At 56.9% G+C, this 12665-nt stretch overlaps 1 protein-coding gene across 2 annotated transcripts in view; it reads left to right on the top strand.

Moving 5' to 3' along the window:
- The window catches only part of COL27A1 (collagen type XXVII alpha 1 chain), a 129001-nt gene that overhangs the window by 79455 nt on the left and 36881 nt on the right, over positions 1-12665 (top strand). For both annotated transcript variants that reach the window (XM_059657888.1, XM_059657887.1), the window contains exons 25-28: positions 713-766; positions 2697-2750; positions 3008-3061; positions 7471-7524. In XM_059657888.1, the coding sequence (XP_059513871.1) occupies positions 713-766; positions 2697-2750; positions 3008-3061; positions 7471-7524 (216 nt within the window). The remainder of the gene's footprint in view (positions 1-712; positions 767-2696; positions 2751-3007; positions 3062-7470; positions 7525-12665) is intronic.

Raw genomic sequence — 12665 nt, 5'->3', positions numbered from 1 at the left:
CTCCTAGAGGAACCACTGGAACTCGGAGGCGAGTTAGCACCCAGCGGAGTGAAAAAGAGCAGCGGGAACCGGTGTGTGGGTGTGTGTGTGTGAGAGAGAGAGAGAGAGAGAGTGTGTGTGTGTGTGTGTGTGTGTGTGTGTGTGTGTGTGTGAGTGTGAGTGCGAGTGCGCCCTTTCGGAGCGGAGAGGAAGCCTTTCACAAGACAGTGAAGAGGCCTCCGCTTCCCAGATCTCACTCGGGTCTCTTGGCAGAGGCGGCTGCGGTATTTCTGTCCTGGCCAGCGAGTTCGCTTCTCTCTTTGAAACGGCCCCGCAGCCCCCAAAGATGGGGACAGATTCCTCACAGACAGGCCTCCTCCCAGCAAGCTTCAGGGCCTCCCCACCATCACCACTCTCGGCCTGATTCTGGCGCGGGAAGAATGTGTGGCGCTCCCAGGGATGCTGGCAGCAGCCCCACCGCTTGGCTCCCAAACGAGAACCATCTGGCGGGGCGAGGGAAGTCAGGACAGAGCCGGGAGAGGCGGCTTGCTCCGCTCGCTTGCTCGCTCGGTGGCAGCCCCATGCTGGCAGGATTACCAGGCACGGGGCAGGGGACGGGGAGGGAGACAGCCCCAGAGGAGGGACGCCGCGGGAGGTTGCCTTTGAACCTCGGTGCGCCCCTGAACTCACGGTGCTCCCTCCTGTCTTTTGCTTTCATGCATGTTTCTGACAGGGGCTCCTGGGCTTCGTCGGTCTGGTCGGGGAGCCAGGAATCGTGGGAGAAAAGGTAAGTTGTGTCGAAGGGAACATCTAAACAAACAGAGCTTGTGTTCTGCAATCTTGAAAAGATGAAGGGGCTGGTGACCTGGGGGGTTCAGACTTCTCTCTCCTGGGCTCTCCTCGTTGCCCTGGCATCCGGGCCTTCAAAGGACCTTTGTCCCTTTTGTGACCGAGGCTCACATTGGGGAGGTGACTTGCTCAAGGTCACCCAGATAGGAAGTGGCAGGGCTGGCATTTGAACCAGGTTCAGTGTCCAAGGCCACACTTGCCTACTAAGTCACTCTGCCTCGGGCTGGCCCAGGTGGCCAACAGCCTGTGGCTTCCCATTCTCTACCCGCCCCAGCCCCGCCCTGCCCCATGGCCCTGGAGGGCACCCACTTTCCTCCCTGAGGCTTATCTCATCCTCGGCAGGCCCTCGGAGGAGCTGATGGTACTCCTATTGGGCAGATGGAGAAACAGGTCCAGAAAGGGGAAGCATCTACCTTCATCTGCCCCCACCTGCCCCCAGGCTTATCCTGAGCCGCCCTCCTCAGCACTCCTTGTGTCCAAGACCCTCTGGCCACCACGTGTTCCTCCCCCTCCCCCTCCCCCTCTTCCTCCTCTCCCTCTTCTTTTTATTTTAACTTCTGATTTTGAAATACTGATAGATTCGCAAGAAGTTGCAAAAAAGAGTACAGAAAGGCCCAGGGCGCCCTTTCCCCTGTTGCCGTCAGGGGTAACAGCTTGCGTCACTGTGTGCAATGTCAAGGCCAGCTCTGCCCTCTCTTCTTGCTCAAATGCTCCACACCCCTCCTCGCCCACAGAGCATCACCCATGCTGTTCCCACGCCAGGTACACTCTTCCCACTCTCCTCCCTCCACCCTTTGTCTGAATGACTCAGTTACCCTTTAGCGCTCGGGTCAAGCTGTACTCCTCAGGGGCGTTTTCCCCCACCACACCCTGCACCCAGGGGGTCAAACCCCCTGTCGAAAGGCCTTGGCGCCGAGACCCTCTCCGTCACTGCTCGGCCCCACTTGACATCCGTTTTGGCGATGTGCGTCCATCTCCTCGCAACACTGGGTCTCACTCCCTGTGAGCAGGACCTGCCTGTGTCTGCTCACCACTTTGTCTTCTGGGTCCAGCATGTCGTGCTGGTCACATAGCAGATGCTCAGTAGATGTTTGATGGCCGGGGGCGTGGACACAAGAGCCAGGGTCTCACAAAAACAGCCGGATTCGAACCCAGAGCCCCTGCCTTCCGGCCACAGCTCTGTCTGCTACACTCATCCTCTCTGCCCATCTGTCAAGAAAGAGTTCCCAGCATCTCATCCAGGTTTGGGCAGGGGGTGGGGAGGATGAAACACATGCCTTCCATTGCCATCTCTGCCTCAGCATGACCAGCTAGGCCCGAGGGCAGCAGTTCTCAACCTGTGGGTCGCGACCCCTTTGGCGGTCGAACGACCCTTTCACAGGGGTCGCCTAAGACCATCCTGCATATCAGATATTTACATTATGATGCATAACAGTAGCAACATTACAGTTATGAAGTAGCAACGAAAATAATTTTATGGTTGGGTCACAACATGAGGAACTGTATTTAAAGGGCCAGAAGGTTGAGAACCACTGCCCTAGGCCCAGACCAAAGGGGACGTGCAGTTAGCGTATCCTTGATCAGGACGATCCTTGCCTGAGGGAAGCCACTGTGTGGCATGCTGCAGTGGAGCTGAGGCCTCCCTGGACTTGCCCAGGGTCTTAACTTCTGCTGTGTGACATCCCAGAACCCCCCTCCTCCCGCCCCGGTCAGCACCCTGAGTGATGTGGCCACGAGCCGGGCAAGGACTCTCTATAGACCTTGGGCAAGTCCCTGCCCCTGTTTGGCCTCCGGAAGGCCCTCTGCACCTGCCCCCCACAGAGCCACCCCACAGCTGTGACCTCCCTGAATTGTTGTCTCCATCACAGGGTGACCGGGGCATGATGGGACCCCCAGGAGCGCCTGGACCCAAGGGGTCAATGGTAAGGAGCAAGTCTGCATCCCTCTGCCCCCTCCCGTCTCAGCCATGGCGGCAGCTCTGCTCTCTGCCTGCCTCTGCCTCCTCCAGACATTCAGGATGGTTTGCTCCTTCTCCCTCCGGGGGCGGGGGGGGGGGGGGGGGGGGCTGGCTGCTGCTCTGTGTCCCTGGGCTGGGGCTGAGCCGGCCGAGGAGGGAGGGACTGAAGGAGGAAGAGACACCTTCCACCTCCTAGTCCTTCCTTTTCTTCCCTCTGCGTAGGGTCATCCTGGAACGCCCGGTGGTGTTGGGACCCCCGGAGAGCCCGGACCCCCGGTAAGCAGAGCCCTCGTGGTCCTGAGCTCAAACCCACTGTCGGGTGAGGGTGAGGCATCCAGGCCTCAGAGTCAGACAGACCTGGGTTCGCATCCCAGCTCCACCGCCCCCTGACTATCTTGCCAGGGCAGATCACGGAACTCGGAGCCTAAATTTTGCTCAGCTGCAAAATAGAGAAAATACCTGTGGCCATGATAGTGCGATGGCACAGCGAAATGAAGCCATGCGGCCGATGCTCATTCATTCCACAGTGATGTCCATTCCACAGTGATGTCCATTACACGGGGCATCTTGGTCGTTAGCACCATTGGCTTGGTTCATTTACTCGGGAAATACTGTGAAATTTGTGCCTGGGGCCTGGCCAGGAGCTGGGATGCAGCCATTCACAAGGCAGAAAGCCGTCCCTGTCTGTCCTCTAGGAGCTTCTAGTCTGGAGTGAGGGAGAAGAGAACCCAATAAATAAGGAACTTCGGGGAAAGGATGGAGGAAATGGGAAACCTGGGGACAAATGGGCTGAGGATTAGAGCCGAGGATGCAGGGGTCCTGGGCTTCTTGCGGTGACTGGGGGACCTGGGATCTTCCTGAGGATCCCAAGGCAGGGAGGGATGGGAGAGGCAGGAGGGCTGGGGGAGGGGGATGGTAGGAGCACCCAAATTCAGAGGCCCCTTCTACTCCCCGTGGGGTGATGTGGGGGTAGGGAGGGCTGGCTTTCACCTAGAACATGGACCGTCTGGTCCCTCTGCCTCTGCTGATGGAGGATGTGGAGACTGGCAAGGGCACCCACTTCAAGGCCAGGGCTCGGGGCTAGGGGTCCACTCTGGGAGATGGAGAGATGGGCTTCAGGCAGGTGGAAAGAGTGTGGGGGGAAGCGCCCAGCCCAGTCAGGACCCCCAGGAAGGGCAGGGGGATAATAACTTCAGGCTGCCCAGGTCCCTCCAAAGGCCGGATTGGGGGGCTCCCTAGGGTCTGATGAAGGAGGCCACGGGAGCCTTTGGAGATTGGAACGCAAGGAAAGCGTGCACGCACCAGATCTCTGCGCCAATTAGGGAAGCAAGGTCAGCACAGTTCCCAAACGTTTGCGTGCACTTACTGTGCGCGGAGCCTATGCCCAACTCTAGGGGTGCAAAATGGTAAGAAATAGCTCTGCTCTTAAGATTCCCACTGTCTAGTGGGGGTGCCGAGTATGATCGTTCTCTCACTCATTAACAGATCTTTACTGAGCACCTACCATGTGGCAGGCAGTGCTGGGTGTGAGAAACCTGGCCGCAAGTGACCATCATCCAAACATGGGTGACAGGCAACAGTGGGTTCTGCCTGCCCCCCCCCCCCCCCAGTCCTTTTGATGAGGCAGAAAGCTCTCAGAATGCAGAGCTGAGGTCAGAAGCCAGCACTCTGAGCCCCCCATGGCATGTCTCTTCCCGGTTCATGAGGAGGAGGAAAAGCCACATTTGGAGGGGCTGGTTGCAGACGAAGGCACCCAGCTTGGAATCCAAGGGCCCAGCCACCCAACCAGAGGCTGCGTCCCACCTCCCTCCCCAGTGTTCACAGGACCTGAGCACCAGGGCCCAGGGAACACTCCTGGAAACAGAGTGATGCGACCCCATCAGCGTGGGAGGTGCCCAGGGTCAGAGACCAAGTACAAGGATGCTAGGGACCATGATCAAACCCTAGCTCTGGCACCCCTGGACTGCGGCCTCCCTGCGCCTCAGTCTCCCCATCTGTCCAGTGGGAAGAAGAAAGCCTGGGAAGGAGTTGCTGGGACAAAATGGAAGGCCAGTGGGAGGTGGGCAAATAATGGAGACCTCAGGGCAGCGCATAGGAGGGAGGTGCTGACCTCCTGAGAATGCCCTACCCCCATAGCCCAACTGACCTCCTCCCGCCCCATTTCCTCAGTGCTTCCATCTGCTCACTGGGTTGGCCCAGACTGAGTGAAATCAGATCCCAGGGTTGCCAGTGACCCTTCACTGCTGCAGCCTGGGGCTGCCCCTTGGATCTCGTGGGGCTCCTTCCGCCAGCCGGCTCCCCTAGTGCCACTGGGGAAGCCGGAGAGCACCGAGGTCAGGTCAGAAAGCCGACTGTAGAATCAGACACGTGTGAGTCAAATCCTGGGCCCCCACCTACTAGCTGTGTGCTTGTTGGCAACACCCACAGCTTCCCTGAGCCTCAGCTTCCGCATCTATAAGCCAGCATAACACTACCTTCATTACGAGATTGCTGTGAGGCAAATGATTTCGTTCATGACGTAATTGCTCAACAACCTACCTGCATATACTAAGTGCTTATGAATGGTCTTAGTAATAATAATTACTACTTGTTAACTACACTAATTACCACAAGTATTAATAAGACTATTACTAGTACAGGGGCATTTCTGGCAATATTGTTCGCATCTGATTGGCATTTTCCCGCTTTTCCAAACACTTTAACACCCATGTTTTTCTGCAGTCCCTGAGGTCCGTCAAGATTATCCTCCCCATGGCGGGGGGTGGGGGGTGGGGGAGGGGGACAGTCAGGTCCCGAGAGCTTCAGTTTCTGGCCTTCTTCTTTAAGAGAGCTGGTAGCTGCTACCCTTTCCTGGGGACCAGCCAGGTCACCGTGTCTTCTCAGCAGTTCTAGGAGGCCGAGGCTCTTCTTATCTAAATTTTTTAGTTGATGAAACTGAGGCCAAAGCGTTTAAGCCACTTGCCAAACTGACAGAATGAGTAAGTGTCAGAGCGGGATTTGAACCTCGGTCTCTGGTGGAGCAGCTGGCCCGTGGAAGCACTTGGCTCTACTGCCGCTAAGTTGAGACTTGGCTCCTGGGATTTCCCAGGGACGCATCGCGTGCCTTCTGCGGTCTGAGCTCCCTCCATAAAGTGGTCCCTTCTTACCAGTCCTCGTGGTTCCACCGTCCGCGAGTCAGACCTGCCTCTCTGTTGGGCGAAGCTGGCTTCACACCCTGCTTGCTCTGCTGACCAGGGGTCGGGTTGGGACCCATCAGCAGCCGGAGGGTGCGCACCCCTCGAGGCCATGGGGAGAGAGAGATGGGAGCTGCGGGAGTTTCTGCTGAGGCCACAGACAGAGCTGGGATCTCTGGTATTCGGAGGGGGCTGAGGCCGCCCCCTCTTCCTTGTGAAAGGAGCACGCCCAGTCTGCGACTGGCCGCTGAGCTGCTCTATCCCCTTATCCCCAATGTTTAGTTTATGAAACTGAGGCCAAAGAGTTTAAGTCACTTGTCAAAGCGACAGAATAAGTAAGTGGCAGAGCTGGGATTTGCAAGTAGCTCTGGAGGGGTCCTGGCCGGCCAGTGGGACAGTTGCTGCCTGATGGGTATAGCTGGGGCCGGAACCCGGGAAGAGAAATTAGGCAGCAAGACCGCCTGCTCCCTCTCTTTGCCTCCTTTCTCTCCCTCCCGACCTTCTGTTCTCTTCAGTTGTTTGCGTATTCATCATTCCTTCAACAGATTCCTAACTCCCTGCCATAGGCCTGTGTGGGGCCAGTGCTAGGAACAAAGCCAGCCCTGCTTTCTGTCCCTCCGCCCTGTCTCTCCCGTGCGCCTCTTCTTGTCATTCCAACATTAAACCAAGATAACTGGCATCCTCCTCGGGCCAGCCTATGCCCTTCTCTTTGCACCTCTCCACCACCCCCTTATCTACCCAGCCCCCCCCCCCCTTCCCTGTGCAAGCCTGCATTCCCCTCCCTCACCTCGGGGCTGTGGTCTGTTTCTCCCCCCGCCCCCCCCCCCCCCTACACACACAGGGCTGTTTCCAGGCTTTCAGGGAGCTCTCCGGTGATAGTTGGTGTCAGGGTGCGGGACAGAACTTGGGTTGCCACATTCTCCTTGCTGATAGGGGGAGACAGAGGAAATGGGCCCTGGCTGGTGTGCTCAATGGTTAGAGCATCAGCCCACGCATCAAAGGGTCAGGGTTTGATTCCTGGTCAAGGGCACATACCTCGGTTGCAGGTTTGCTCCCTGCCCCCTATCGGGGCATGTAGGGGAGGCAACCCATTGAGGTGTCTCTCTCCCTCCTTTCCACACTCTCTCTGAAAAGCCATGGAGAAAAGATCCTTGGGTGAGGATGAACAACACAAAAAGAGGAAATGGGAATTTAAGGAGAGCCTTTTCTCAGAAGTGTCATGTAGCCTCTGCTTGCTGATTTTGAGATGAAGGAAATGGCTCGTGCAGGGAGGCCTCCCCGAGAAGGAGAGGAAGGGTTGAGGCCCAGGAACCAGGCGGAGTCCTGCTCGGGGTTGCAGCTTCTCCTCTGCTTCTCCCAGTGGGATAGATTTCCCGGGGCCACAGCCTTTAACGTGAAGGCTGCTGAGCTGGGCAGGGGCCGCTCCCGAGGCCAGGCTGTGCCCCTGGCTGCTCGCCCTCAGTGCCGACTCACTCCCTGACAAAGGGCTTCTCCAAACTCTTCTCCCCACAGGGTCCTCCAGGATCTCGAGGCCCACCGGGCATGAGGGGAGCGAAGGGACGCCGGGTAAGTGAGGCCCAGCCCCCGGGAGCTGGCACTGGTCCCCTGCTGGGGAGACCCCCTCCTGTTCCTTGCCCCCCGCCCCGTGCTGAGGTCCTTGACTTTCCCAGCACCAGGCAGGGTTCCAGGCTCACTGTGGGACCCCGCCCATTTTCCAACCCATTTCTGAGCACCAGGCCTTGCCATCCAGTGGGCACAGATGGGCTCTGTGGTCCCAATGCTTTGTGCGTTCATTTGTTCGTCCAGCCACCTTTTATGTACACCCACTCTGTGCCGGCCGCTGAGACCAGGACAGGCATGACGCCTGCTTGCCTTTTGATTCAATCAAGTTGGTCAAACAGCCAGTTTAGGGTCATTGGTGTGTAGTTGGTGAAAGCATGGGGCAGCTTGGGAGCCTGGAGGAGGCACCTCACCTGGACAGGGTGCCAGGGAAGCTTCAGGGAGAGGGCGGTGCTTGAGCTGGTGCCAGATTCCAGGCCGAGGGAAAGCCCTCAGGCAAGAGAAGGGTGGCATGTTTAGGGATCCCCAACAGAGGGACAGGGGAAAGGATGGGACCAAGAATTAGCAGGTGCCACACCAAGCGGGGCCTCAAACACCAGAGCTAGGCTTATGGGCTCTGCTCTAAGGGTAGTGGGGAGCCATAGAGAGTTTTAAGCAAGGGCTGGTCTGATCACGGTAGCAAGAGATAATCTCTAGTACTTACTATGTGCCAGGCACCATCTTATCACACACATCAACTCATTTAATCTCAATGCTACCCTATCAAGGAGGTGTTACTCTTAATTCCATTTTACTGACCAGGAAACTAAAGCACAGAGAGGTCAAGTCACTTGCCTCAGGGTGCAGAGCTAGAAAGTGGCAGAGCTGGGATTTGAACCCAGTGGATCTGGCTCTTTTGCACACTGAATGCAACCTGACTTTCAGTCATGCAGGGAGGGCTGACGGAGGGGTTTCCGGCACCCACTGGTGTCCAGGTGCCAGGCCGTGCAGCCTGTAAAAAGGAAACGAGATGGCGCAGGTAGTGCAGGCAGCCCGGGCCTGCTAGCCAAGCACCATACCGGGGATCGGTGGCGATTATGCTTCCCTTGGCTGAATTTCAAGCGGTTTTAAATTTTCCCCTGAACCAGATGGCCTGAGCAGTCAGCCTAGGAAAGGGGACATTGAGAGGCATTCCTCGGGCAGGCAGGGCCCCTCCCAGCAGCATGCCCTGGGTCTATGCAAGTGGACCGAGGCCCATGGACAGCCACCTGACCTGTGTACCTTCCTCCTGGAGGCCACAGGAGCTGGAGGCTGAGCTACATTGGCCCAGGCCCTGCCCACTCCCTCCAGATGAAGGCTCAGGCCCCCTCAGCTCACTGAGCTCCCCGCCCCCCCCCCCCCCCCCCCCCCCCAGCTCCGAGCAGTGGCTGGAAGAATGCATCTCCAGCTTGAGGAAGCCCAGGCTCCCAGCCACATCAAAGTCTCTGGCTGGGAGGGGAGCTTCAGGAACTCCAGTCCCTTCCCCCGCTGGGTTTGGCAGGAATTCGAAGCCTGTGGGATCTGACAAGATTCAAAGTCAAACCATTTAAATGTACAGCTAAAGGTTTATATCATTCTAATGTAGGCAAAGCAGCACCTGTCTTATGTGTGACATAGAAGGATGACTCGTTTATTTTAAAATACCTAAGAGTGGCCCTGACCAGTTTGGCTCAGTGGATAGAGCGTCGGCCTGCAGACTGAAAGGTCCCAGGTTCGATTCCGGTCAAGGGAATGTACCTTGGTTGTGGGCACATCCCCAGTAGGAGATGTGCAGGAGGCAGCTGATCGATGTTTCTCTCTCATCGATGTTTCTAACTCTCTATCCCTTTCCCATCCTCTCTGTAAAAAAATCAATAAAATATATATTTTTTAAAAATACCTAAGAGCAAATATGAGGCACTTTTTAACAGTGAAATAGCAAATCCTGGCCTATTGTCTATTTCTAATCTGAAGTCTCATCTTTTCATAGGGGCCTGAAGCCTCTCTTCTGAGGAGCATTTTTATAAAGAAAAGTTTATAAAAAAAAAACCTGTGGGATCTCCCCGCTGTGTTCCCTGCCTAACAGGCCACTGTTGCCCACTTCACAGATGGGGTAGCTGAGGAGGTGGGGGACCTAGAGAGGCACCCACTGTGCTGCTAAAAACTCAATTCTGAGCAGCCCCCATCCCCGGCCCCTACGGCTCCCGGTTGGCTCTGTGACCTTAGCAAGGCCTTGCTGCTCCCGGGGCCTCAGTTTCCCCATATGCGCCGTGGAGAATGGACTTGGAGGTTTGCAAGGTCCTGCTGCTTCCCTGCCCACATGCGGATGGGCCCTGCTGTCCACCCCAGTCCTCCACCCTCCTGCCCTGGGAAACATGACCGCTAAGGGATTGAGGCCAGAGGCAGGATGAGCCCCAGTCCCTCTGTTCTTGGTAGAATTGATGACGGAGTTCAGGTCCATGGGCCCCAGTTGAAAGAGCAGAGGCTCTGGGGTCAGAAGGTGGGTACAGGGGCAAATCTCAGTCTTTCCATTTATCAGCTCTGGGACCTCAATCCCGTGTCTTAACCTCTCTAAGGCGTGGTGGGTGATGTTAGGAGGAAGTTGCAAGGAGCCAGAATTTGAACTCAAGTCAGCTGGTTGCCCACTGTTATTCTCCACTACCAGTCACTATTGTTGATCAGTGTGGGAGTGAGCTCCCCATCACAGGGGTGTGCAGGTCTGGCCTACAGGAGCCTGCCAGGAAGCTGCGTGCTGGGGCAGGGTGCTAGGAGAAGACAATGGCAGTCTCCACTCGCCCTCCACACATCCACCTTGAGGGAGTTGGGAGGCTCCTGAGACTCAGGTGCTGACACTGGGCTCTGCTCTTGTGTGTGGGGCTTAGAGGTCAGCAGACCTGAATCCTGACTTCCCCTCTGTGAGCCTCCACTTTTCCCTCTGTGAAATGGGTCAGCAGCAGAACCAACCGTGGGGATTACATCCCTTCACCAGTGCCTCACACGGGTCAGCTCCTGGCAGGCAGTCGCGTGTAGCATGTGCTTGGCACTTATTCACTCCCTCTCTATCATCCATCCCTTTTTCACAAGAGCTGCAATTGGCCAGGTTTTCTGACCCAGGCAGGGGCTCCTCCCCACCCAGCCCCAGCTGTGACTTCAAACATCTTCCTGGGAAGTGGCTCCCAGAGAACGGACATGTGGCTTCGATAGAAACCCGGGCCTGCCTCCAGTGGGGTGGGTCAGTCATGCTCATCTGGGGAAGGAGGGTCAGGAGTGGGGGACCTGTAGGACGCAGGACAAGCTGCAAGAGTGGCCAGAGCAAGGGTGTGGGTGTGAGGTGGCCCTGGCTCCTTGCCCTGCACAGTGGAGTGGGGGAGAGAGGGAGGCTGGGGCCCGTTGCCTCCTTCTCCCTCCAGACAGGAGGCTTGGTCCTCTTTCTCCCGAGCCAGCCTGGCTCTGGAGCCCTCTGGTGCTCCCAGGAGATAGCAGAGTCCCCTTGGGGAACTGGGGTTTTCGACGGTGTCTTCTCTAACACCCTGCCCCAGTGCAGAGCCTTCCCGGCAGGCTCTTCGAGGCCCTGACTTGCACACCTGCTGTGATGGGGGCTCACTCTCACACTGATACACAGTGACAGATAGTGGGGGGGGGGGGGGGGGGAAGATGGGCAACTGGCTGACTTGGGTTCAACTTCTAGCTCTCCCGCTTCCCAGCTGTGTGACCAAGGCTGTATCCTTACTTGTAAAAGGAAGACAACAGCTCTCACTATTATGGCTGCAGCTGCTCTTGTTACTATGATTACAGATCACATAACCTTTCTCCCAGAAAGGCTTCGATTCCTAGGATAAGCAGGCTGCCGTGTGATTCCGGCCCAGCCCTCGGCACTTCTGGGCCTCTGCCCACTCCCAGAGCTCTCCCTTTCCAGGGAGGTTTATGCCTCAATGAGAGACGGAGGCCGGCGGCCCGAAGGTATCTCTCAGAAAGATCCAGACGCCCACCCTTCTGCCCAGCCTCTGTCCTGGCTTCCGTGACCCAGGATGCCCACCCCAATCTGGCTTCATCTCCACTAGAGCCTTCTCCACGAGTCAGGTTATCACATGGTCTGGCTGTGTCCACCTGACGCTGAGGCCCAGAGAGGGGAAGGGGCTTTCCTGGGGTCGCACAGCAAGCTGGCAGCAAAACCAGAACTGGCACCACACACCCTGTCACCAAGTGTTGTCTTGAACCTGTGAAAACTCTCAGCCGGTTCTGCACAGCAGGATATAAGCTTCCTATTCTGAGGAAGGGACTGTATGCAGATTCACTGAGCCATGCCTCTGTGCCCTGACCCTGGGGAGCCTGCAGCCTCCTCTGGCAGACCAGGTTTTATTGAGCATTTACTATACAGGCCAGCTGCTGAGCTGCCTGTGGCATTACTCCTGCCTTGCGGCAAAGATTTCTCATCCCCGTTTCTGAGCTGAGATAACCGAGGCTGGGCGAGGAGCAGCCCTGTCTCTAAGACATAGCATTTCCTGAGCACCATGGTGTGTAGCACTGGACCCCACGGGGCTCTAAGCTTGGAGACGCTGGGAACAAAGGCTCCCAGCCAAACCACCCAGCTGCAACCCCCACCACCCCGTGACCTCCCATTCCAGCTCATTTGGCCCATGAGACACTATCTAAGGCTGTGGTGTGGAGCTGAAGCATCCGGAACCCCGGGCAGCTGATAAGAGGAAGCGTCACTTTTTCCAGCTCAGTTAGTAATTGAAAAGTTCCCTCTTCCATTTTTAAGTAATTTCTTCTTGTTCAGTTTTCTCATCCCTCACCCTCCCTCCACCCAGACACTTCCCCAGCCCTGTGTTTTGTGGCCGGTCCCCAAGCTCCCAGGCTGGGCGGACCAGCCTCCTTCATAGGGTCCTCTGTGTATCCCCAACACGGCCTCTGACCCCTGCAGAACCGACACCACAGTTTCTCCACGGAGCCTTTTCCAGGGGACCCCCTCCCACCTGTGTCCCAGCTCATGGAGGGGGAACACGGGCAGTGGGTGGCATCCTGAAGGGATACCAGTTGCTAATGTGCTAAGGGACTTTAGACAAATCACTTCCCTTGGCCTCAGTGTTTCCATCTGTGCAGTGGGTGCAAGGGGGAATTTTGCCAGCTCTCATAAGACCAAGAATTTT

Source organism: Myotis daubentonii, chromosome 11, assembly GCF_963259705.1.
Source record: "Myotis daubentonii chromosome 11, mMyoDau2.1, whole genome shotgun sequence".
NCBI lineage: Eukaryota > Metazoa > Chordata > Mammalia > Chiroptera > Vespertilionidae > Myotis > Myotis daubentonii.
Note: the sequence above shows the minus strand (reverse complement) of the source record. Positions and strands in the feature narration are given on the sequence as shown.